The sequence below is a fragment of the Lampetra planeri genome, chromosome 4 (assembly GCF_965212315.1).
Source record: "Lampetra planeri chromosome 4, kcLamPlan1.2.h2, whole genome shotgun sequence".
NCBI classification, from domain to species: Eukaryota; Metazoa; Chordata; class Hyperoartia; order Petromyzontiformes; family Petromyzontidae; genus Lampetra; species Lampetra planeri.
The window spans coordinates 5,287,483-5,315,041 of record NC_136110.1 but is presented as its reverse complement, the minus strand read 5'-3'; the positions used below and the strand labels follow the sequence as shown (position 1 = coordinate 5,315,041).

General features: G+C 38.0%; 1 protein-coding gene across 3 annotated transcripts; it reads right to left on the bottom strand.

Moving 5' to 3' along the window:
* Positions 1-678: 678 nt before the first annotated feature.
* On the bottom strand, positions 679-27,559 carry LOC144717612 (catenin alpha-2-like). Of its 3 annotated transcripts, none has more exons than XM_078593110.1 (19): positions 27,467-27,554; positions 25,572-25,616; positions 23,744-23,857; positions 22,645-22,840; positions 21,977-22,143; positions 21,108-21,227; positions 19,607-19,873; positions 17,231-17,434; positions 11,349-11,429; positions 10,036-10,188; positions 8,157-8,249; positions 7,801-7,957; positions 6,632-6,832; positions 5,838-5,989; positions 5,567-5,671; positions 4,220-4,401; positions 3,696-3,801; positions 3,082-3,216; positions 679-2,666 (listed from the first exon to the last, which is right to left on the bottom strand). In XM_078593110.1, exons 3-19 carry the CDS (start codon positions 23,846-23,848, stop codon positions 2,382-2,384), a joined length of 2,709 nt encoding a protein of 902 aa, XP_078449236.1. In that variant the 5' UTR covers positions 23,849-23,857; positions 25,572-25,616; positions 27,467-27,554; the 3' UTR covers positions 679-2,381. The 3 variants fall into 3 exon arrangements, with proteins under 3 accessions (XP_078449236.1, XP_078449237.1, XP_078449238.1); XM_078593111.1 differs by lacking the exon at positions 27,467-27,554 and adding an exon at positions 27,157-27,244; XM_078593112.1 differs by lacking the exon at positions 25,572-25,616 and having other exon boundaries at positions 27,467-27,559.

The following is a 27,559-nucleotide window of genomic DNA, read 5'->3' as shown; positions in this document are numbered from 1 at the left end:
GAGGAAAACCCCACCACTCAACTTAATTTTAAGGTTAAGGATCTGGGGGAAACGATTTGGTGGTTGCTTAAAACTATTTCCAGTTCAAATATTCTGGAATGGGTTCGAGGAAGAGTTCAAAAGGCGAATCGAACATGCATATCAGCAGCGAATGGAACCCAGTGTTAAAATAGCAACGTAATAAACATATACTGTAAACAATGAAGTCTACTCGTTTTCCATATCAGTTAAGCATTTCTCCATACTCTACTTAATGACAGATCAAATATCACCAAGCCTTTCGTGTTAATGCATGCCAATCCATCTTGCCCCTAAAGCACTGGAGACCAAGTTGATTCAAATTAGTGGATGTATAGAATTAACCCTTACACAATTTTACTTTCACCATGGCCAGTACATTGCTGAAGGTCTCTATAACATGTGGCATCGTTTTGCCATAATTCACCACGCGAGTCAGTATTGGTTAGCGAGATGTAGGGCAGGAATGGTTCATATTTCACTCACCACTGACGCACGCCGTGGCTGTGAACTGAACTTGTGTCACCTGTTACATTGTGCACTAACCATCGTAAATTGTTTGGCTACATGTGCTTTTGTCTGAAATGTCATGACACGTATAGCATGATGCCAATGGCCATTGCAGGTAAGTGACAATTCTACGTGCTTAAAAATACATCGTTAAGCCCATCTTAAAACTTTATTCGTGATTATTATTCATTACAGAGCAGTAAGGTAAAATAAGACATTTCTAACACTACAGAACATGCACTTAAAAAAGCAAAATAAATCAAAAACACTAATGCTGAATAAAAAACACAACAGTTCACCTGCTCACTGCAACTCTACCACTATAACCATGCACCATAATAATTACAAGACATTTCACTATACTTAGTTACTGTAGTTCTTTTATATCTATGTGGAAAATAAGAAATTGTAAGGTTTTTTTTCTTTTTCTTTTAAAGCACAGTCGGTAGATGAAGATTATATTTTAGGATTGCATAAATACCACATAACTTCCTTTGTTACACTTTAAAATACCAGTTACAAAATATGAATGAACTCCTATTTTCCAGTATAACTGTTTGTATCTATTGGCAGCTATTTGCATACAGTATAAAATGAAAATTTAATCAGAAAAATGCACCAAATAATTAGAAAAAGTTCAAAACCTAAACGTTACTATGTTGATAGGTTGACAAACATAATTGTACTGTTAAAATAACTGTTAATGAAACCTAAACCAAAAACTTCAAAAAATTAAACTACAGTATTCAACCAACCTTCACTTGATGTACTTGAAGTGTATTAGTATAAAACTTCAAGGAATTCTAACTATTGATATATTGTTAGATTTGAGCCGATTTTATAACTAAACATTAAATGCATCAGAGACCGAATGGTTAAATACTGTGCTTTGATTTGTTTTACTTTGCATTCATTGACATTAAAGGGCATTCACCTTATATGTTTTATGCAGTGTTCAAATCGGCCAGACTGAATACTTCAAAATCTATTTGCACAAAAAATCCCTTTGAACTGGATGCTATGTGCATTTTATCCATATGAAAAATACTAGCATTAGCCATTCATAACAGATTTGTAACTCATAGCAAGCGTAGTCATTACCTGGACATTAATGAACCACATTAAACCAATCTATTTCGAGCAATATGAAATAACCGAGAGCACTGCCAAAGAAATTAAGATGCCTGGAAATGTCATTCTTTTATGTACTCACTTTAACTTTTGTTAGTATAGGAATGAGTAGAAACTTTACTGCAAACCATCCAGGCAATATTTTATTGGTACCTAAAGAACTAAGAATTTTCAGAATTTGGCATATTATATATTACTAAAAATGTAAATCATAGAATATAAATTAATCTGGATGTATAAAATGTAGGTATTGGGTTAAAATGGCCATTAACACGAACATTTCTGATTTGTGACATTTTCAAAGCTAATGTAGTAAAATGACTCGTGCCATGGGTACCAATAAAATTTACCCACTTAAAAAAAAATCACATACAATATACAAGACACATTTAGGTTAAGGTGACCCAATCTAAACCAAAACTAAAGTAGAAAAGATGTTTGCAATGATAAACAATAGTAACCGTTTTATTAAACCACCGAGTAAAATAATTTTAATTCAACTTGGTAAAATGAATAGCTTCAACATGTCAAGCCACTGAAAATGATTTTAATCCCACATGAGACAATGTTTTAGAAGCCATGAAAATCATCTTGAACTGAACTTGTACGCACAAGTTTGCGAACAAAAAAAAACTTGTATATACAAGTTTGCTAACAACCTAGCCTACACACACAGCCAAGTCATTCAAACAGGGGAGAAAACTTTCCAGGCTGCTGCCACACTAGTACGTTTCTCTTCCCTTAAATTCACTGAGGGCTTGGACTGGTGAGATATGCTTCTTCTGCGAGCCCCGACGGACGTGCGAGCTGACGTCATCACCTCGCTCGCGCTTCACCAGCGGCTTCTTCTCGGGCGCTTTCATCTTCCAGGACACAACCGGCGAGTTGATGTTGGTATGCTGCACCTTATGGAACTTGCTGGATGCCACGTAGGAGGCCTTGACAGTCAGTACAACAGCGTTCATCAGGTTCTTGGCTGCCTGAATCAGAGATGTTGCGCTGTCCAGCTGAAGAGGAATACACAAACATGTAATGAGTTCAGAGATGAAAATGAATGCACAAAAGCCTCAAGTGACGTATACTGCTGACTAAGAATGTTAAGATGCCCGTGTTCTAATAAAATTATTTATTAAGCCAACAAGATAAATACATCAAAAATGCATATGAGAACTGATCATTTACAATTCTTGCAAATTGTGCGAATAGTATGCCGTTACATTTAGGTTAATAAGTAAACAAAACTTTACATGCAGAACAAAGAAGAAATGAGATGGTAAAAATAAGGCATTACAGATGCCTTAATCAAATAATTACTTCTCAAATTGCCATCGGGCATGAATCATGTTATGCCCATAGCAGACAAAGAAATATCTGCACAGATTTTCAAACATTTTATATATGCCAGTAAGTTATGAGTCTTACCCCAGAAACAACAACTTCTCCACTGATGTTTTGAACTTCAGCTTTTACTTTGCTGCAGATATTCAGCTGGTGGCAATACAGGGCAATGCGCTGCAAGTAGGCCAGCAGATCCTGCTTTGAAGCTGAATCTGGACACTGTCCAGGAAAGAAAACACCATTTCAACAGGCACCATTAATTGAATTCAACATACAATGCTTTTCTATTTTTTTATGACATGCACACATACATGCATTCAGAAACAACCAACCATATGCATCTTCTTGGTTCTTTCGGTAAAGTCACGTAGAAGGGAAGTAATAAAATAATAAAAATAAAACACAATAAAATAATTCTCACGTTTTGGCCACAACGCAAGCAGCCGTCCTCAGGTGAAAACCAGACGACATTCAGACTCTGTCGCCTCGACAGACCTGGTTTTCACCTGAGGACGGCTGCTTGCGTTGTGGCCGAATCGTCGTGAGAATTATTTTATTGTGTTTTATTTTTATTATTTTATTACTTCCCTTCTACGTGACTTTACCGAAAGAACCAAGAAGATGAATCCCTGCAGTCACGAAAGCTTTAAATCGAAATTCAACCATATGCACTTTAGAGTCTCAGGATCTGCAATTACCTGGTCAGCAATAACACGAGCAAGTTTGTCCATCTTAGAGCCCAAGTCTGCAATCTTTTTGGCAGCATTAATGACATTGGATGTATTCTTCAGTGGCCCTTTGCCTCTGCAACAGAGATGTAAAACAATTGGGTGAGAAAGAGGTTACACGACATGACATTTTAAAAGGTATTAAGGGTAATGAATTATGAAATTTACTTCAAAGGTGCAAAACTCGTTATTACAGCTTTGATGATAATTATCCTCAAATTGTTTCCCTGAATTACTGTTAAAAATACTAAATGTGTTGCTCAATTAACACCACGTATCTTGACAGACGAAGCATTTGCAAGTATTACATTTATCAGTTTTTAAAACAAGAGAATGTTTGAAACTAAAGTTACCAAAAACCTACATTAAAGTTACATGGTAGCAAAATATCTAATCTATTTCACAGCATGATGCGTTTTTACAAAAGCACTTGCAACAGACATAAGACAAACAAGTAAAAAAAATCCAAATCACATGCAGCAGGGCTACAATACCTGGTGAAGTCGGTCATTTCCATCATGATCATACACATCTGCTTAGAAAGGACAATAATGTCATTGCCACTGTCATCCCACTTGGCCACCTCGGCATCCAGCTTGCTCTTCTCCTCCTGGAAGCGTTCCACTTGCTCAGCAATCTTGGCCTTCTCCTCTTGGGGCAGCTGAGCCATGAGGGCCTGACAAGTCGAAGAGATTGCAGCACACAGTTTACACTTGAGCTTAATAAAAAGCCAAAGGTGCCTAGATATCTACACCAAACGAGAAAATCACATAAAGCACTACCAAAACACGTGTTTCGTCAGTTTTCACCAACAATCGTGTACATTTTATATTGGTTGAAAACATTAGATAGTAGCCCATTGAAAGAATATGAATTCCTGCAGTCACGAAAGTTAAGTCAAAATTTACCTCGTAAACATTTCGGTGAAAACAAGAAATTCAAGCACATACATCAGAGAACAAATGCCAATCAGACAAATCTAATTGACTGCCAAAAAAGAAGAGACGATTGATCCAATGGACAAAGCTGGTATCATAATGGTAACCACAGGAGCAAATATATCCTGGTGAAACGACCACTGTGTGCATGTGGTGAAATTAGAGCAATTTATGTACAAGGAGATAGATTGTGGCATCACAGGACCATGAGGGATGGCAATGGCAGGGGAAGGAAAAAACATGCATCATGATAATACATTTTAAAATAATAACCACCCCACTGAATTTAAACTACAAACTGTAAAAGGTAAAACTCATAATAAAGTACTACATTAATATGGAAATATTCTAATACCTATTAATACACAAGTAATCTTAAAGAGATCAAATGTTAATGGTGAAACCATTACCATTACTATTTTGTCATGGACCCATCATACTTTACATAATCTGCTGTTGAACAGCTTGCCAGGAGGCACGGTTAATAAACAATGGCTCTTTTGACATGGAGGACACTTCTGTGAATAGACTGTCATGATGCGTGCCAGCATTATTCATCAGTAAAAAGACCTCGCGCAGTTGCTGCAGCAATCGACTGACATCTAGTTAAAAATGCACCAGGTTGACCTTTTATGTCCGAGGGCAATGACAAGAGCTTTCCATCACTTTACTGATCACACTCCACGCAAGTGTGGACACAGCTCTTCCCTACAATGCAACAAAAACTCAAGAGCAATAAAAATTAGCAAACTTCTTTGCGTGGTAACAATAAAATGGAGTTCTAGACAAGTTTAATGCTGTCCATGGTCTATCATATCATTGGCAAAAGCATCACTTTCATGCAGGCCGTATGAAGCAACGTTGGAATTGTAATTTATATTCTTTTTTAAGTGAACAATTTACCCGAGCACTCCCTTCAATGATCTGATCATTCTCAGTCTTCACGCTCGTATAGCTGCGGACTTCCGTTTCATCCTCCATGTCAGAGTCATCCAGCTCATCAGGAGTCTGTCAATAAAAAATGGCAATAAGTTAATCGACGATTTCAAGGATACGGCATGTACAGAAAACGCTTTAGCTACGATTACATGCAAAGTAAAAAAAATCCATGAGGATATTAAATATAAAAGAAAATGTAAAAGAACAATGAATCCATATAAGCATGACTTCGTACCCTGATCATAAGCACAGCCTTCCTGATATCACGTATTCCATCATACACCAGACGAGAAGCATCGATGAACTCATTTTCATCCACGGGCCTTGAAGGGTTTGAACTTAAAGCATCTATTGCATTTTCCACTTGCTCTGCAAATCTTGGCATCACTGGAAAAAGGAATGATGGTTATTTGTGAACATGTTTGTCAATAAAGAATGGCAACAATCCACTGAAGTAAAAGTACAGACTAATTATAAATAACAGCCATTTAAAGAAAATGACTAACCTCACAAACCAAACAAACATGAATGCTATGTAACTTTAATGGGAGATTTTCCAAAAAATCTGTGATACTGTGGTTTATATTGTACTTGATATTAATCATTGTCAAAAATATATGCCCAAAAGTAGTATGACCTGTAAAATGTATAGTGGTTTGCCCACTATGCTATGAACCAAATTATTCGAGATCAATTCCAAGCCACGGTTAACATCAGAAGTGAATGATATCTGAAAATGTCATGGGCCACCCCTGCCCTTCACCAACAGTCTAGAGTGGTGAAGTATGATCAAACGCCAACTATGACCGATGCAGCAGCCAGCATTGAATTAACAAAAGGCTTCAAATTAAATAAAGATGTATCATTCATTATAAACACTGAACCACGTCAAAAAGTAATAGGCCATCGACAGCAAACGCATAATTGAACACTATTCATATACAGTATTTCAACAATCGGGTTTTGCACAATGGAGTTGTTGGCATATCTGCAATGTCTTTGTTCTTTTAGATTATCCACAGCACTCACCGCTGTCGGCCAACATGGTGGTGCTCTCGAGCACCTTCTCAGTGTAGATACCCGGTTCGTAATTTTCCATTTCTCCATTGACCACATGAACCACACGTGCAGCGCGGCCACGAATGGCGCCAGCTGTGCGATCCAAGGCATCCACATCGCCCTCCTGCAGTGCCATCACGCATTTATTCACATCCTCTAGGATGTGGTTCTCTGAAAAAAGCCAAGCGGAGAAAATGTCAACAACAAAATAATGTAGGCAGTGGACTATCCCGCAGAATCCCGCTGGTAAACGCAATGACGTGACTGTCACTGTAACAGATAATCCACACATTATTTAATCCATCCCTTATTGGAATTAGAAATACTTCAAAGCAAGATAAATTGCATCCTGTTGTATACAACCATCCATAACATTGTACATCTACTCCATAAAAGATACCATGCATTCCAACTGTTTGAGATAAAAAAAAATCACTCGAGAAGTAACAAAGCAATTATACATTTGAAGCTGGCTATAAATAGCCAGTGTCACACTCTTGATAGAATACTTTATTCAATCATATGAATGCAATTTGCAAAGCATCGGTTTGTAATTATAAATTTGGAAGCTGCAAAGTACCTGCTGATCTTAAGATTAAAAAGGGTTATCCCATGTACATCCTTAAAAGAATGAGACCTTCATCTGCAATGAAGCTCACAGATCACTGGGCTTTTCAATGAAATACACATATCATGTGATATCACAAACATGTACAAGTACAATACAGATAAAAAAACTAAAATCTGCATATTTATCCAATACATATTTAAGTTGTATATGTGCACAGCTGACTTCTGGGGTGGACCTAAATAGCTATTTTGTGTACGTGATTAATGGGTTGCCCCTTGCCTTTCAGGGTAATTTTATTGGTCTTATTCATGAAGTATTGAGGTCACAGCAATCCATTACCTCTATGTCACCATGGTCTATGTTTATAGCCTTAATTAGGTTAATTTATCTATTTATAAAATGGCTCGTTTTGAGATCCCACAACAAAATAAAGTTAGGTTATTTTTATTATGAGTAAAATAAATAAATGACGGTATGAAATTAAAGGTTCATTTTGCAAGTCCTTAACAGAAGAACGCAAGTCTAACAATATACATAAATAGGTTTGTCAAAATAAACAGCAGCTTACCAGAGACTGCCAAGAAGTCATCAATGCTGGTAATGTCATCTACCGCTTCGGTGAGGAGTCGAACTTGGTTTTCCCAAGTCTCCTTAAACACATCCATGTTATCTTGAGCTATCTTGCTATTGGGCTTGGCAGCCAGCGTCAGGGCGGCATTAATGACCTGGATAATTGGAGTCGGCAATATTTGAAAACGGGTTAAACAGTTGGGCGCTGAAAGCATTCAAGCACATGTTATAATAAAGCAAACGTTTCACGGATTTTTCTTCTTAAATTGAGAGGTTTATCGTGGCATGAATGGGTTAATGTTAACGTGGAAATTAAAGTAGGCATTATATGCAATCCAACACACATATTCTAACCTGAGGGCACAATGTCTCGATTTGCTGTGCTGCCATGCGGACAAGTTTCACTCCTTCCTCATTGCTGGACAGGGAGCAGGCGAGATTGGCCACCTGCAAGAATGAATTTAAAATTAATGCACACACGTATAACAAAAGGTTCAAGTACAGCACGGTTCTATATATTTTGCAAACCATTCAATAAGCATACATGAAATGTAATCAAAGGAGGTAATGTAACATTCCACATTTTAATGAAAATTTAACTTCATATGCTTCCTGTTTTTAAACATTTCAATCCACTGCAGAATCAAGGCCTTCCAAAACTGCTGTCATCTCACGATTCTAAAATGTAATCACCTAGCAACTACACTACACGAGAGCTGCTTTCATTGCTCCATCTCCCGTGAAGACATCTCTCAGATGCTTTTAATCCCATGGCTGCCACTCATTTATTAATCTTTACCGTTTGCCACTATCCCCCTTGGAGTGACATGTCCTGCCCAAATCCACTTGCTTTTTTAAAGTTTGGATTATGTATTTAACCTTATGCACTTTCTTATCCATGTATTCTTTCTCTCTCTTCAAGGCAAGCATCATTCGAAGCACTTATTTTCAGAACATTATTATATTAACATTTAGAATAACACTGGTCAATGTGTCACTTGTCAGACTGCTCCTCTTAATGAGTTATGGTACTTTTATTCTTGTACTCTTTAAATATTAAAAAGAAAACCTCATAAAGACATTTGTGTTAATTAAAGCAGCTGCCATTACATTACATTATTTAATGAATAAAAAGTGACAAATGGGGAAATGTCAGGATATTTAAATATGCACACAATCATAGGACTCGTTATCTAAAGAAATGTTTTTGGAATATAACAAAAACAGAACCTACTGCATTTCTTCAATGAAATAAAGTTTGTAATCTAAATTAATGGTAATCTTTGAACATTATAAACTGATGTGTTTTAATGTTCAGAAAGCACGTGATTAATTTCAGTGGGATTCGTTCCATAACCTTTCATAAGTGCCCCAAATTAATCAACATTATGAAAAAACACAAAGCATCGAAAGCTATGTGTGTTGCTTGGGGCAAATGCTTACACCAAGCAATATTTGTGATTTGCAATCAAGTTGGCTGCTTGCCAGAATGGAAGGACATGTCGGCACTATTTACCAGCCTAAGTGCTTGAATGCTTACATTCCAACAAGAATTGTGTGGCATCATGCATATAAATGCACATATGCACAGCCCTGTTGTCAATCCACTGCTGGATGAGGGCCACACCACATCGTGTGAGTTGTGGATATTATTTGACCATACTTCACCAGACCGGCCATTGCGGTTTGGCAAGGTGGGGAGCAAAGACAAGGGAGCACAAAAGTACAGGACAACAAATGGATTTTGCTGCACTGCCCAATGATGCCACCTTTTGGCCATGAAAGCCCCATAACAAGCTTTTGTGCATGGTGGTCACCCATTCAAGCACTATCCAATCTCAACCCTGCAAAGCTTTATTTTTGACAGAATCAGGCATATTCCAGTTAATTTGGTTACAAACCCACATCAACTCGGCCATATGTAGATATTTTTTGAGAAAATGTACATTTTTCACGGAAACAAATATGAATTGTATTTCAAGTATTTGCAAATAGAATAAATAAAACAATTATCGTGTTAATAATTTCCAATCGAAAGGAATCCGTTTCCAGTATGGCTTTCGATGCTTTGTGTAAAATAAAATGTGATGAACAAACACTCGCGTACAATCGTATTTCAGAGCCTACGTTCTGATTTTCTTGACAATCAGTATCCATCTAACCAAGCCATAGCTCTTTTCTTGGAGGTTATTCAAGGTGAGGAACTTGCACACAATAGGTAAAGACCGCTCACCTCCACCAGTTTGTTGGCATGCTCACGGAACACTTGGGCATACTCCTTCACTTCTTTTTCATTGCCCTTTTTGGCTGCCTCAATCAGCACAAGAAGGGGCACTGTGGTCTCCAGGAAGGAATCAGAAATGTGGTCCATCACAGCTTTACGCAGCTAAGAAACACACGAGCCAAGGAAATGTTAAAGCAACACTTTGAAGCTCTGAAAAGTTATTTTCTTCCCTTCATGACAATTTTACATGTACAAAATATTGCAATTACACAAAAATAAAATATCCTAAAAATACAAATGAAGTTAACATTTTATTTACATGTGCAAACATATTTTCTACTAAAATAATGGTCACCTTACAATGCTCCGAGAACCAGAACAATATTTGCATTGCACAAGCAGTGAGCTCCACTAAGACTCAATAAATTTTCTAACAATGGTCAAATCTTCGTAATTATAAAATCTGTGCTTTCAGCTGCTAAATCCTAGAAAAATATTTTCAACGCGACAACCCACAAAGCAACCAAGGAAATGGACAATTAAATATTAATTAAGCAAACATATACAAAGGGAGATTTATAAGAGCTGGCACAGCCTGCTCAGGAATAAGAATGTTTTGCATGACAAAAACACAATTAAAACCACAATACCATTAAAATCCACTGAAAACCAAATCAAATTCATGTGCACCATATTAATACTTAATACACTACTCACAATGTAAAGCTGTTCTAAATAGCGAGCAGTCACTGGAAGATAATCGTGTATTCTTTTACGAGGAGCATTCCAAAATGTGGGTGTGTATATATGTAAAGTGCATTAAAAATGAACTTGAGCATCCATCAAGCTGCCCTTCAATGTGTTAAAAACAGACATGCTCCACTTAACACACACACCTTGGTAAATGCAACATTCCAAAGAACATTTTACTTGCTACAGTTTATTTATCGTACATGTAATAATCTCCTAACAAGACAGGAAATTGCTTTGAGCGCATTAATACCTACAGTATCTTAACATAACTAGCTATATAATGCAAATTCAAAGAACATTAATTTCCAAGCTAATTGTTGCACGAAATATTAAGTTTTAAATACAATAATGGGAGGAAAATAACTCAATTTTTCGGTCAAATTGTAGTGCCGCTGCACGTATTTAATGGGGCTTATCTAGATGTAAATCTGCATATATAGTTGCAATGCAGTAAAGAACATTGGACATATCCAAACAACAATGTATATTTCACTAGAAAGAGAAAAAGGAAACTGCTTTGCAAGCTTAAACACTGCCTCACAGTATCACTCGAAGGGTAAAGTTCTCACCTGTCTGCGAAGGTCTCGTGTCTTCTGGCACATTCTGTCAATTGCCACATTGAGCACATCAGTGGGCTCTTTGCGACCAGCCTGAAAAAAATATGAAGGTCATGTCAATTCCATATTTGTTGCTTTTACAGTTTTTAAAGTGTAGATTTACACAATTCAGATGACAACAGAATATAATCTGTAGCCAGTGATGTAAGAGCGATATTGAAACCAAGACCATTTATATTTTCCACTAAAGTCACCACCTCAAATGTTTGTTAAAATATGATTAACATAATAGGTAAACAGTTAAAGGTGCAGTCCTGCCATCGCTTTCTTGTGCGACTTGTGGTTTAAGCGCTTCTCCTCAAGGGAGCTCTAGACACCACCCTCTGGAGGATATTTTGGCCTACTCATGCTGGCTAGAGGCCATGGAAGACATGGGAGCACCCACACTTTACCCCACCAATCGAGATGTGATGATCTAACCTCTGGATTGCAAGTCCAGTGTGCTCACTATTACACCATGGCAGTATCCCAACAATTTTTTTTTATTTTAATCATTTAAACACACCTCTGTAAATCCATTGAAAACGAAGTGTAAGACATTGATTTATTCATAGTATATGGCTGGGAGATAACACTCTTCTAGATACCAAGAACATTTTAAATTATGTTTTTATATTTTGAGGGCCATTCACTATGCCCGTGAGAGTTGTAAGACACCTTAACTGGCAAAACTATATCCTTTGTGATAACACCCATAATGTGATAATTAACATGCCCAATAAACGAATTCCCTTCATAAATATACGTAGCTTTAACACTCGTATGCACATTCTAGAGGCAGGGAATTATAAATGTTTACATATCAGCACATTGTCATGCATTACTTTGAAATGCAACTCGTATTCTATTCCATTTTGAACGCCATGCACAAAAATTCTAGAAAGGTATTATCAGCAATATCACATTTAAAAAAGATAACTTATATGCATGCCACCACTGGTCTATACAAGCATACAACTTTTGAGCACACGCTCAACAATTATTTATTTTTAATAATTAGCATTACCAGAGCGAAAACTAAACCAAACGATCCACGTTAATTTGAATACATCTCATTGTCATAGAATGTGTCGAAATGCCCTCCGAAATTGAGTTTTGCTTGCTAAAAGCATGAACATAAAGGTTGGGCTAAAATTGGTTTCATTTTAATTACATGCATTCTGCTAACATTCTAACTTGTGCACTATAAATCCTGGTGCAAGTGGAATATAGACACCGAAGCAATTTTGCAAGGAGGCCAGCAATGGCATTTCAATCAGCTCACTATCAATCATGCATAAGGAGATTGTGTAATTATCAAATCGCCAAGTAGAAATGCAGATGGAACTACACTTTTATGACATTACCAAATCAAAACATGTGCTTTTCCAAATCCAGAGAAATGCTTCCAATTATACATACTTACTTCACATTAGTGTATCACCAATGCTAAAAAAAATCTAGGTTAATAAAGTTCCATACCACGTACTAAAAATCCACTCCATCATACCAACTAGACTTAATCCAAAAACTAAAAATGAACCCAAGTTAAGCTTAAAGGTTAACATATTCAAGGATCTGTTCTTTTGGAACAATACTGTGATGCATTTTTCTGGCCAGTTTAATTAGCTGGCCAAAAATTAGCCACCGAATGCTAAGAATCCATTTCTGTCTGTTGCACCTTCCAGTTTAACACAACATGCAGAGCACTGGTTGATTTCATGACCATAAGTGGTGTTATGCATTGAATGTGTACATTTTAATTACTCCATACAATCTAAACAAAATATGCTCTTGGTGCCAACGTTTGGTAAAATATCTGCAAGGTGGCAAGGTATTACAAACAGAAATGGTATTTAAGCAATTCGTATCTTTCCGCGTAAACAGGGAAGTTTAACAATTTAATTCGTTTTTAAACCAACCAAAACAAATATGTTAAGGATAATAAAAAAAAACAATGTTGAAGGTGGAAAAAAGGCAAACTACACCACTTATTGTGAAGGTCGGTCTTGTTTCTAATTTACTCACTGGCAGAGCAAATTACTACGATAATGAGCCAAGAATGTGTTTGTGTGTAACGCACGTGACGTCACTTCACATGCCGCACCCCCCACATCATTAATAATCATGAGCGGGTGGATTTTACACTCACGCAGGTCGAGTTGAATTTTTTATTTCGCAAATTCGCTTTAAGTTTGACGTTGCTTTATTGAAAGCTAATCTAATAAATAATTATACGCAGCAACAAAGTGGATTAGATGTCTCCATTTATTTCTTCAGCACTTGAGACGAAAGGTAAGTCTCATTTCTGCTTCTACATTATGGTAAAATATAAATTTCTCGGTTATTTTCCAGATATTGTATTGAATTCCAATTTATTTAAACCCCAGCAATCGAAAGCAGAAGAGAATAAAGTATCAGAGCAGGGAATTCGAACAAATTGAAGGTCAGTTATATAGTGCTAGTGACATGAAGAGGTGTTTTATGACATACTTTGGTGCAAGATTCACTGCCATTAAATTTACCCAAGATACAATTACACTCTGCTCAATTTTTTCATAAATATTACAGCTTCCATCCTAGGATGGGCAAACAAGCTAGTAATATACATTTTAATACTACAAATGTGGAATGCTTTAAAGGAGCACGAGACTTAAAAATGAACACTGATCAAGCCACCATCAATCTTCAAATTTACAGAGTACCATGCAAACCCTTTGGTGCATTCTGTACCTTATTTATCACTGTATAACCTGGCAAACACAGCCTCGTTTGCAGCTGAGTGTGACCGTTGTAATCTCAAGCGTGAAATTTCCTTTCCATGGATTTATCATCGTGCCCGAATACAGGCAGTGCTCGAAAGCTGATTACACCAAGACATGAGAAATACTTTGCTTCTGTAAAGTTGGCAATTACTTGCCTAACGGCCAATGCACATTCAAGTCAACCAATAATTCCATGCACCTGGTCATTTCAGTACAGTGCTGTGAAAATTGTACCCAATGCTGGCTCTAAACCAGCGTCTAATTAAATTTAATTAACGGTTTACAGCAATATATAAACCTTAATTGTTGATCAAGAATGACAAATTAACATGTGTTGAGAAATAATTACGTGATGAGAGGAAAATACAAGCAAACGCTTTTTCATTTCATGGTACTTTTCAAACACTGGGGAGGTTAATCATTAATGTCATTAACAACTATGTTCGTTGGATTTTTTAAAAGTTGGTTATTTTCATGCCTATTAATGTTAACTTTTGACCTAATCTCCAAGCGAAGTCAGGTTAGCATGCACAGCACCCAAGGTGCCACTTCTAAATGCAATGTTAATCACACCGTGTAATGCCTTTTCGCTCAAAACAAATAATAATGTAGCTCTCCCCAAACACCAAAACCCACGTGATAAGCGAGGGAAATAAAATATATTTGGATGATTTTGGTACAATTACCTGAAAAACAAGTTAAGGGCTCATAATACTGCACACCAATGAAATTGCTTTTTATCTGGTAAAAAAAAGTGTGTCAGACTTTTTATTTATTTAAGACATTCAACAAATATAATTGCATGAGAATTCAAAAGAATGCTATTATTACGTATCTGAAAAGCTGAAGATAAAAGTATCAGATACATTCTCGTTCTTTGCCAACGGTACTGTTTTTTATATGTGCAGCACTTTATGTTATGCAAGAGAGAGCATTCTCACACTTGATTGAGGGAGTTGTTTGACCATTCTTCACCATGCTGGTCAGTGCAGATTGGTGATGGGGACCGGTTTTGCCTATCGCTTATCACAAATTTTTACCATGGATGGAAATCCAACTTCAGTTGCTAAATTCAGTGCAGTGCATACTTTGATCACCGACCATGAATTAGACATGAGACAATTTAACAAGAAATTGTCCTTAAGCTAAAATCCATTGTTTTCCTTTCCCCGAGAAACATTAATTACGTTACCAATTGTTGTTTCGACAGCAAAGAGAAATGGCAAAAGTGAACATTACCTTCCAAAGCATCAAAATATCAAAAGTACCCGTTATAGTTCGTAATGACACCCAAGCTTACAAGAGCACTCCATAAAGAATACTAACATGACTTGCAATGCCACTAAACTCCATTAAAGATCAGCACTAAAATATGCAGAACTGCACTGTCCTTAATAGAATGTTAAAAGGCAATATGAAGACAGCTTAAATTAGCAATAGGATAGACAAGCAATTCATCTGTACTTCGTCAGAGGGGGTTAAATTTTCAATTCATTTTGATTGCTACACAGCAGTTTGCAATCAAACTGTCACCATACATTTAATTTAACAGGCTCAAAAGCCTAACCTAGTGCTTTATTTGAAACACTTATTAGATTTGATCAGGGAATAAGTTTGAATTCTTATTTATTTATTACTTGTTAAATATTGAACACAAAACAATGGAGGCATGAATTGTCTATGTTAATGTATATGATATAAAATGATACAAAAATATTCCAAGAAACACTTTGCATTTTTCAAGACACATGTAATAGGTTTAGTGTCTGCCAAACAAAATTGATTCAAAATATATTTGAAAATACAGTTAAATGCCAAAATAGACATGTTAACATGATTCATGTCACCCAAGTAGTTCATGATTTTATGACAATAGGAACAATACATTTGGTCAAATGCTCCATTGTTAATGAAAGCAATGCAAAATTACATTTTATAACTTCAACCATTAAGCAGATTCCCATTGAAATGTCAAATTACTGTCAAACCTACAACCACACAACACCATTGAATTTAGATGTTCAGCCCAGTAAAGCAAATTAAAATTATTAAAACTGGTATAGTAATTGCATATGCTTTATAAAATATGAAGATTCATTATTACAAGAAAACGAATGTATACTTAACTAATTTCAACGTGTCACTTTGTACTTGTTAACCACCACGAATAAAAGGCGAGGGGAAGGTAAAAAACATGAATGAGAAGCCTCATTTATGCAGGTCACAATCAAAAAATCCACATGGGAACAGCCTACTGTGCAGGAAAGTAATAACGCTGGGCCCATATCAAGGAACACAATCACATAATGAAAAAATCCACTCGCCCATCTCGATCGCCATCTCGCCATTTATTGAGAGCTGTCGGAAGTGACCATATGAGCCTCTGCAAGGGATTTTATGGTAATGGCTTTTAAGCGCTGCAAGGTGCTTGCATTTTCAGCCAGAAGCCTTCCCCCTACTCAGTTCATAATTCATTTTAGTATACCAATGCGGCTACGGGCACGTGGCCTTTCCATCGGATTAAATCTTTCACGGCTTCACCATTTTAAGTCGGCAGCGCAATTTTTGCAATAAATAAGGGTCATAAGAAACTTGCACTTTCAAAAACTAGTGTCTTCAGCACATTTACTGAACCATATTGCAATTAACTTTAAAGCAGTGCAACTGTAAGCCAAATCACATTAACTTAAAATTTCAAGATACACATTTGTGCAGTACAAAGTACAATGTACTTACAAATGTTTCATATCCATAAACATTACACGCCAATAAGCATTATAAGCAGGTTATGGTATTTCACAAAACTGCAAAGGGGCTAAAGGGCATTATTCTCAATGCTTAAACTTGATAACCTTTTACATTTTTTTTATATTGGATAAGCTGAAGACTCTCCTGCTTTGTTTGGTAAGAGACAAACCATTTCAATGCCCAAGAGTAAAATGTTCATGGAAAAACCTTTAAAATAGGAAGCGAGCTTCCGTTACACGAACATTATATTCTCCAAGCATAATATTAACCATGAAAGACCGGGTTTATCACAAACTTCCATTGTGCATTTTTGAAGTTTGGCATGAGCACACATCTACTTACATTGTTCATGTACTCTGTCAGAAGGTCCTGCAGGGCCTGACGCACAGAGTTGCACTCGGCCACAATTCTTTCGCGTCGATCATCCCGAGTGCAGGAGGAGTCTGCCATCAGAGCTGCTCCACTGATGATGCTCTCCAGACGCTCCTCCAACGATGGACGCATACGGGCCTCATTGTAGGTCTTGGGATCCAGCACAATCTTGGTCTGCAAGGTACACATTTATTTTCTGATGACGCCGATTGGGAACGAGCTCACCAGAAAACAAGTACTTAATTTAGCCAATAGAAACCACATGTTTCCTAAGCCAAGCGATCTTAATCTGAATAGGTCTCCAAGTTTGCTTAAATAACATCAGATGAAATCAATACGTTGTTCATGAATGTATCAGACAAGTGCAAGCCAAGCATTCGTCATGTCAACCTGGGGTATTATGAAAATGCACTGTATTTTTCAGTTCTATGCTCAGCTAAGCATCTGAAAACACCAAAAATGTCCTTTGTACGTAGGTTTTTGCAGTCAGTCGTAATCCAAGAATGTCCTTCCGGCTGAACCCGGAAGATCACACTTGGATTGTAAATAATTTATATTTTCAATCTAAGAGTAGATGACGCAAAAATACACCACAAATTGTCCTTTGTAATATTTTTGACAATACACAAGTAAAATCTGGCCAGGGAGTTGCATTATCGATATACAGCTGTATACTACTACCCCCTTCCCCCTGCTAATGTCAGTGTAACCCCTTGCAAAATAAATACATTTGTACAAACTATCATTATCAATACCCAGAACACATCTTAAACGGTACCAATAAATAAATGCAACATAAGACCGATATTAACTGAGAATATCAAGTTTGTCATTGTAAAACTAAGACTTGCACAATTACTTTTCTACAGCTAATTTCACTCATAACAATGCAAATTTATGCCAAAATTATGGTATTACTGCTTTCATAAAAAAAAAATACTTTACGTATGATAAATTCAATGGAAGGCAAATAACATTTTATGAACACAACCTAAAATGTCTCGGGCAGCCATTCTGTGACGTTTGCCATATTTTTATGTCCGTGCACACCAAGGATGCTTGTACATTAATTTCCAAAATAACACGTTCGTCAATAACAGCAGGTGGCAGCACAGTCCATAATTTTATCAGTACAACTTAATGCATCATTTGTGAAAACAGTGCCACACAGTGGGTATCACCGAGTAGCTTTTCCTAATTTTATATATTCGCTGATCTTTCGCACCAGAGCGACATGAATTCTGGTCTTCTTCTTTCGTATGGATTCATAGCAGCAGATTAAAGATGCAATTTTAGATTTGCTATCCACTCAATTGTCTGTTCAGACGCAGAGGGGATCTCGTCCCTTCCTTCTTTAAAGGAATGAAGACATTCGCTGTTCATGTGGTCGATCGTTTTGGATAGGGGGCCCGCACTCGCAGGCCGCCGAATCTTTGATGCGCCATTTGTGCATCGGGTGGCCGCATCGGCCATGCCCAGTCACAATTCTGTCGCTGGTCGACCATTGGCGACGTGGAAGGTTGAAACGATGAAAGGTTGAAACGGGGAGGGGTCGAAGGTGGGGTCTTGTATGAGATGTATATTTTTGACGTCGGCCGCAGTGTTAATTCTGGTAATCTTGTTTATACAGATAGGGACCTCAAACTTGGTTAAAAATCTCTACTTTGAAATCCAAAAGCATGATTTCAAATAGCAAATGGGGGGTTGGGTTAAGTGAACTTTTTTTAAACCAAGTCGACTAAATATTTCTACATTCGCAATCATCCGAAAACCATAATTGTTCATTTTGGATACTGCAAAGAGAGATTTTTTTTCTATTTCATTGCGGTGATGAAAAATTATATCTGTGGGTTCTCCAGGGTGCCAAATACAAATTACATTTAGATTAACATTTTTTTGTGACGTTTTCTAAGTGATGCTCAAGCCAGCAAAGTAGAATAAGGCCACCGTCAGTCACTTGCAATTTTATATCGTGTAAAAGTGTTTTAATGTCAGTTTTAAAGTTATAAAAATACCTATTTACAGATTAATATGGACAACTATAACTGCAATACATAATTGGTAATACAATTCCAATGAATAGCAGGTTCACTCCTTTTATGTAATTTCAGATATTAACGCAAATACTGTTTTGTATGTTCAATGTAGCACACACAATTATCAATGTAACATCACACGCAAGTATTAAAACTTAATTTGTTGCATAAAAAAACAAAGTACACCCTGCATCATGTAAAACTACTGACAAGTAACTTATTTCAAATTATTACATACTTTCCTCCGAGTGGCTATGCACAAAATGCTATACCTCAATGTGAAACCAAAACAAGCACACAATTGACTTACATCAAAGTCATTGAGGGCAGCAGCCAGCTCGCCCACATTGTCTGCGGCCTGCGTGCGGCTGGGCACGGAAGTTGCCTGAGCAGCATTGGAGATGCTGGCAATGGCCTCCTGGACCTGTTTGTAGACGTAGTCTCTGTTGGCCTTGGTGGCCGCCACATCTGGGTGGTTGAGGAAGGCCTGTGAAGCCGTGTACAGCATGGTAGCATTCTTCTTCAGGCTCCCACGTGCTGCTGCCATCTCATCACGCAGGCGTGGGTCCTTGAGGTCCTACACAACACCATGCATTGTTTTTTTTGTAAGCGCTTAAATCACTTCAAAATCTATTCCCATTAAACAGGCAAAGATAAAAAGGCCAAACTTACCACTGTACAAAGTCAATGCAGAAGTCAACGCAATGAATGCAGTCATTATCCTTTGCTGAGCAAGCTACAAGCCTAGAAGCATTTTGCTGCTTGACAAAGGCAGCACCGAAATACAAAAAAGTGCTAAATTAAGCAGTCCTTGGTTGCTTGTCACTGCTATAAAAGGAATGAAAAAATATCCACTCGTAAATACTACTGCGTGATTATTCTTCTTCAAGTAAAGTTTCAAAGAAAAATGTGCAATGTAGGGCTTTAATTCAAACTGGTTCTGTTTTAGTTGTAGCAGTCCCACGTAATGTACTAACTATATTGAACATGAAATAATACAAAGTCAAGGCCATTAATGGTAAAAAATGCCTTTTTTAATCTGCCAAACATTCTAAATCAAAATATCGGAACCATTGCTGCTTATCAACTCAACCATGTGAAATGATGGCCTGCAGCCTGAAACAAGCACCACAATCTTGTTTAAAATCATAAAATGGGTAGGCATGCGCCATTGGGCAGAGGTGTGATAGCAGAAGGGAGCTGTTAAATCTCAATGGGCTTCCCGCTGTACTTGAATACATTGATGAGCTATGATGATGATTCGGCGAGTTGACTGGCAAGCATTGAGTCTGTGGTGAATGTCTGACAAGTCAGGTGGTGCGAAAGTCATTACCTCCAAAGTACATTGTACATATTACATTAACATTCATTATATGTATATGTATAAACAGTCAGGGTGCACAACAGATAGAGCATATGGCTTGCAAGTTAAAGGTTGTGAGTTTAAACCCTTGATAGGGGTCAAATAAGCCCTTTAATTCCTGTTGGATAGACAAAACGTGTTTCACTTTGGGAAGTCAATAATGGTGGGCTTTCCAATAGATTACGCTTGCCCCAGCCACAAGGATGTGGAATTGCAAACACTGGGTCAGCTCTGTAAGCAAGACCCTGAGCTCTGCACCACACTGGTTTGTGGTAAACTGATACTTTAAAAAATATAGTATTTAAATTTACCAAAAGAGTGTTTAAATACAATTTCTTACTTAGATGTTTCATTTGCAAGCGATTCTTCATATGTAGTTTGATATTTTATATACACTCTAGGGCATAAACACAATATTTCTTACATGATAACAAGAGCACCTACGTACCTGCTGTCGTCTGGCTGCCAGATGGTTTAGAGTCACCATCTCCTGGCCAAATTTCTTAAAAGTGTTGGCAAGCTCCTGTTGACTTCCAGCCATGCGCACTTTCTCCAGAGTTTCTTCAACCTAATACATACAGCAGGAAGGACACTTTTAAATTACTGATCATTACAGCCAACAGCAAATGTTCATGCATTACTGCACAACAGTGTACCAGGTGCTGTGGTTAAGAGTGCACATCTCATGCAAAGGCCGCAGATTCATATCCAACTCGCAAGTGGAATAAGCACTGCACCTCTTTCAGAGCAATTTGAGTACCATCAACAGCAGGGCAACGAGCCTTCCTCATAGGAATGGAATTTAAACCGCTAGCTCAGAGACAAACAGCAGACAAGCAATACGTCACTCTCGTAATTAGAAAAAAGCTGGCGGACCAGCCAAATTACAGAGCATCTATTTCATAAGGGGATTCCACTGTACAAAAATACAAATGCACATATGCATGCAGATGTACAAACTTACATCAAAATATGAATGGTTTAACAAATGTATGCATATCACGATGGGAGTTTGCTGAACTGAAATTCATTTCCAAATTGTAAAAAAACTATCCGGACAATGATATTGGTAAGTCATGTATTGAAGTTAGGTTTAAGGGTTGTATAGAGCTTTTGTGAAAAGGTGGGAAGCCATCTCAGCTCTATCAAAGCAAAAAACATTTTCTAAACGAAACACTCCTCTTGTAAAACCAAAATACACGCATTATCTCCGAACTCATACCCATAAATGTTCTATACTTGAGAAAATAAACGTGTACATGCATTACCAATTCACCAAGGGCAGAAACATTCACAACAAGAGTACAAAGAACGCACGATGCGCAGGTGTCGCAGGAGCTTCATAACGTCGGCCATGTCAGCGAGGATGAGCAGACGAGTCACAGCCGTGAGCAGGGCACGAGCAGCGCGCACCATCGCCCCACGTTTCATTGACGAGCACGGGTCATCGGCAAACTCCCCGGCTGCCGAACGCATGCTCTCGCCTGAGCACAGCAGATGCAAGCGCCGAAAAACGTATTCAAGAATGGTGGTCCTTTTTTCCAATTCATACATTTTGGCAAATGCAATAATTGTGTATTACTTTATTTGCCAAGTACTTTTCAGCAACATAAAAAAACTGACTTCAAATTATTTCCAATGGTAATTTCCATCAAGTAATGTAATTTTTTGCTTGCAATTGTCAATCCTGAGCAAAACAATAAGTGTTTGTAACATGAATCATTTACACTTGGCAATGAACATTTTTGCTACTCATGTTTACAGGAGTCCATTTCACAGGTGAAGCTAAGCTTCCAGAAAAATAAACTTTTCAATTAGAAAACCGAAATATTACATTAATACTGTAACACGCATTCACATTTTGTTTACATAAATTTTTAATGTTTAATGATTGCAAAGAAACACCATTCACACTGTACCATAGGCATATACAATTATCACAAAATCGTTCATTAAAGAGTCAAGAATTACAGCTACAGCCTTACCATGGGTGCGGACTTGCTCAACTGCATCCATAAGTTCATCCTTGAGATATTCACTTTCACGGGCAATCTGGTCTCCCTTGTCAATAAAGTTTTGTGTGGCCTTTTCCACTGAAGCACTGAGCACATGGGCCTTCTTGGAGCGCCCTTTCTTCTTGTTGGATGGTCCCTTGCTGTTGATATTCACCAAAGTAGTCACCTAAAGAATGTTAAAACATACGTTTAATCGGGGACATGCAAGTGCTAAATAGAAAATAATACAAATTGAAACGTACTTTCAAAGGCTGCATTGAACATTGTGCAGTCCATTACGTTATCAGTGTCACGGGGTCCATATGACATCACCGTAACCTGCAGACATGACTAGATTTTTCAGTGGCTTTATCATGTGTGAGCGATGGGAAACATACTGCAGCTATTTCCATATCGTGGATGTGACAGCACTTTACACTTTGACACGATATTTTTAGCTTAATAATGTATACATTGACTAGACAGTGAATTTCATATATTAAGATTGCACGTAAGTATGCAGCTTTGATGTCTTTTTTTTCCATTAAAAATATATAACTAGAACAATAATCAAAACAAACTGTCAACATCTTCTTAGGTTTTTTCGGTAAAGTCACGTAGGTAAAACATCAAAATGAATGAAAATAAAATAAAATAAAATCAAAAATCACGACGTTTCGGAGGCAACACAAGTCTCCGTCATCAGGTGGGACCGTCACAGCCAGATTAGCTGCATCAAGTGAGGCAATGATTCAAGATGTAATCCCTTAAAAGCGAGTAAACTGTCAACACTTGAATGGATTTTGTAAACTAAACGACACTTGTATAATTTCCTCCGCTTTCCAGTAGGCATCAGTGCTACATGGTGATAATTCACTTCACTCTAGATAATGCTCATGTTAATGGCGCAGGATACGACAAAAAGGTGTTACCTTCATCTTGAATGGAAAAGTGTCATTACAAATGTCACCTTTGCTCTATGCCCCTTATTTGTGACCTGGGTAATTACTGGAGTTAAACAATAAGTCAATCTAATTATCAATTTCTTATCATTGATGGTATTGTGTGTGCAATAACAAACAAGCTTCACCTGCTGCACTAATGGTTCCAAGGTCTTTTCCACCGAGAGGGTGCGAATTTCGAGGGTTTTCGGATCCCATTTGAACTGGATGTTTGGAGACGTGATGGAGGACATTTTGTTCTCCTGGAAAACAGCAAAAATATTTCGGACTCAAAACTTTCGCTCAAGTCTAAAAACCATTCAAACTAAAAAAACAGGACAGTGTCATCAAAATCTCAAAGACATGCCCTACTTTAATTTATTTTTTCCAAGTAAACGAAATGTTTGTCACCCAAGTTGACCCATGTATTTTTCACTCGCATGTTTCAACATTTATAACCACTCACAACTCACCTACACATTCTTACAAAATGTTAAAGCAAGTATTTCCGACAGAACAATTACACAATTTTTATGTCTTTTCATCGGACCATGCTCAAGGGAAACGTTAAACATATTTTCATTTATTGAATGATATGGAATTGATAATAACATTTATTTACAGCACTTTCAATCCACTGCTGGATGCTGGTCAAGGGGGTTGTAGAAAACTTCGCCATGCTAATCAATGAGAGTTTGTAAAGGGGGGAGACCAGGAGTGATTAGGATATCACTCGTTATCAGTGGTCGGCAATAACTCAGACCTCCGGGTTCACAAAGCAATGTGTTAATCCCTAGACAGCCGCTCAACCTCACCATAATCAATGCATGCTGTTTACTGACGTAATTGGATAGCCATGCGGCCTGCAACAATGTTATATATATATCAGTTCTAAAACTGTAAATTTTACAAGAAAATATCAAACTAATGTTATAATAATTAATACATTGTCAAAATAAAGTGATATGACTTGTACACTGCTGGCTAGCATTTTTTTTTACGTGATACTCCGAAGTAATACACTTTTATGAGAACACATCCCTACTTTAACACATTTCTACCTTTTACTGCTACCACCAACTCCTAAATAAACCTCCCTTAACGTAAAAAAACAATCATTTCACAAAAACACAGAAAAAAGTATCGCATTTACTTGCAACCGAAACTCGACCAGATTAAATTAAACAAACATTTAAAAGTTGGATTAATAGAATGCGGTCTGCAAGTTTATCACCCACATTTTGGTTCCCGAAGCTGTCATGTAACATCATTTACGATAGTAGACCCGTGTGCACAAGTCAAAGGCTAAAATACCAAATATAAAAAGTACTGGAAACTAAGTAACAATAATCCCTGCTTTTTAGTTTAGTTTGCAGGTAGATGCTTATCTATTTGACGAAGGCTCATCTGCAACCATATTATTCATTCATGCATAGACATACAAATCTAATTTAACGTGGGCTTTGACTACCAATATCATTCATAATGAAGGTTTTTGGGTTAGATCGCGTAAATACAAATGTGTCAACCTACCACCCGCCAGCCAATTAGTAAGGGTTGTCGCGTGAAAAAGTGCCAATTAGTGACTACAGCACACCGGTGTGTTGGAGAGTAAACCCACAAGATTTACGATTAGAATAGACGTTTCGATGGTGTGATCACAACCAGCTGCATGGCAATTTGCCAAAACAGAAAGCTCCTGACCTCTAGTTGTGATGCGTGTGATAAACACACCACATTGTGGATATAGGACAGACAAGCAAGTGATCCTCTAAACTCTCAAACACAGATGTTCAGGTCTACCTTGCAAAAACATTCAAAAGATAGGTATTTTAAGGATAACCAATGTGAACTCATACAAAAGCACTGTGGTCACATGGCACAGACAAGAGGAAGCAGACTTCTAAACTTTAAAATAATGGTTGGGCTTTTGCAAGTCTACTGTGCAAGACGGATTACAGGCAGCGATGTTCTCACCTGGTTAAATATAAAACACCAAACTCACACCAAAGCACTGCGCACCTGTTGGAGACAAGATAAGGTAGTCAGTCCACTTAACTCTCAAGCACGAATACAATAGGGGTCAATCTTTCCAGACCACGTCAACTGTCCCATGTTAAAGGACAAACTCAGATCTAAACACCGAGGCCATGTAGCACAAATAAAACAGAACCATTACCATTCATGCGTTGATGAATAACAGGGATGTCTCACCTGGGTTAACAATACCAAATGTTGACCTACACCAAAGCACTACATTAAATGGGAGAGACCACAGCAGGCTTGCCTATAAAATCTCATAACAAGGTTGTTGGGTGTATCTTGCCATAATAATTACCGGGATGTTCCACTGGTTAAATAGAGGACACACATGGCAACTCGCCAAAGAACTGAACTTATAGCACAAAGTTAAGTGGCCGTCTCATGACCGACATGGGAGAAATGTGCACCCATGGCTGATGACAGGGATGTCCCAGTTAATCCGGCCACGGTTTAGACAAAGTCAAGCGGCATCTAAACGCTAAAGAATGAGTGTACAGGTCTACCTTGCAAAAATAGTTTCAAAAGGACAGCAAACAACCGAATGACCCGAGAATATAGGCAAGATCTCAGAAGCAGAGTTAAGAGCGCGGACAATTGGTGGGGATTGATTCGGTGACCATCATGCATAAAAAATGATTTTGGATGCTACAAGGTCACGTTGTCCAGATAGCAGTGCAGAACATACATTGTTGTACTGTCCCAACTTGTATGATCCTGCGATCAACCCGCACTGACTAGCAAATAACCCCCATTTTTCCACATGAGGAGGCCTTCATTGAGGAGTTTGAAAAAAAAAGGAATGTGCATATACATATTACATAAATTCTAGATTTGAAGCTTTCGTGACTGCAAGGATTCATAATCTATGTTTTTTTCGGTAAAGTCACGTAGGTACAACAATCAATAAATAAAATTTTACCTACGTGACTTTACCGAAAAAACCAAAGAGTATATTACACAAATGTAAACTCACCACATCAGCATGCCCATAGCGTGCACCGTACACAATCCATTAACTCTCAAAGACAGCTACGTCGAGGCCAATACATTGCTAGATTCGTTTACAGAGGACGTCCCACCTGGATTAGGTAAAATAACGTGGTAATACCATAAGGGGGAACCAAATGCGTATACTTTATTACATCCCTGTGACTTAAAGCACCGTGACCATGGGCGGGCCGGGGTTAGTCGGCCCGAACTCAACACAGTACGAGACCAACAATGGGCATTTCCGCCCTGCAAGATCCGCTTCAAAACCCACATTTACACGCAGCAAAAGCATCGTTAAAAAACGCGTTAAGAAGCACAATCGTCTAAGTGTACGTATAACATAAAAAAAACCCCCACAAAAGCCTCCCCCAGAGGGCCTCAGTCCCATATCACCACAAACCCAGATGCGAAACTTTAGTCGTATAAATAATCTCCCCCTCCCCGCCCGCCCGCTCGCTCAACCACAGCGCGGGTGCCTTTTAATTATAACGAGAGAATCGTCAACAAAAATCGAACTGTGTGTGCGTACCTCAAAAAGGCGAGAGGAAGGAGAGAAAGAGAGAGTAGAGAGATAAATAAATGTCTAAAGTCGCCAGTCGAGGAGGGGAAATACAAAAAAAAACCAGCGCCCAACATGGCGGCCCCGTATTAGGTGGTGGGCACCTCCCCAGGCAGTGAACGACCCATTTACAAACCTCAACGCAACATTTAAAACCCAACGCACACACACACACAAACGCGGCCGCCGTCGTCGAGCTAAAACGATAACTCAACTCTGGTAAATTACGCAAGGAAAATGTGCCTCAAAGCTGCGGAAGCAAGGCCCGTACCTGCCGTACCAAAGTTGAAGGCGACGGCCGAGCAATGGAAGCGACGACGAGCAGACGACGCGATGGTGGGGGCGTGGCTTTGTTGTACGAGTGGGAGGGGCC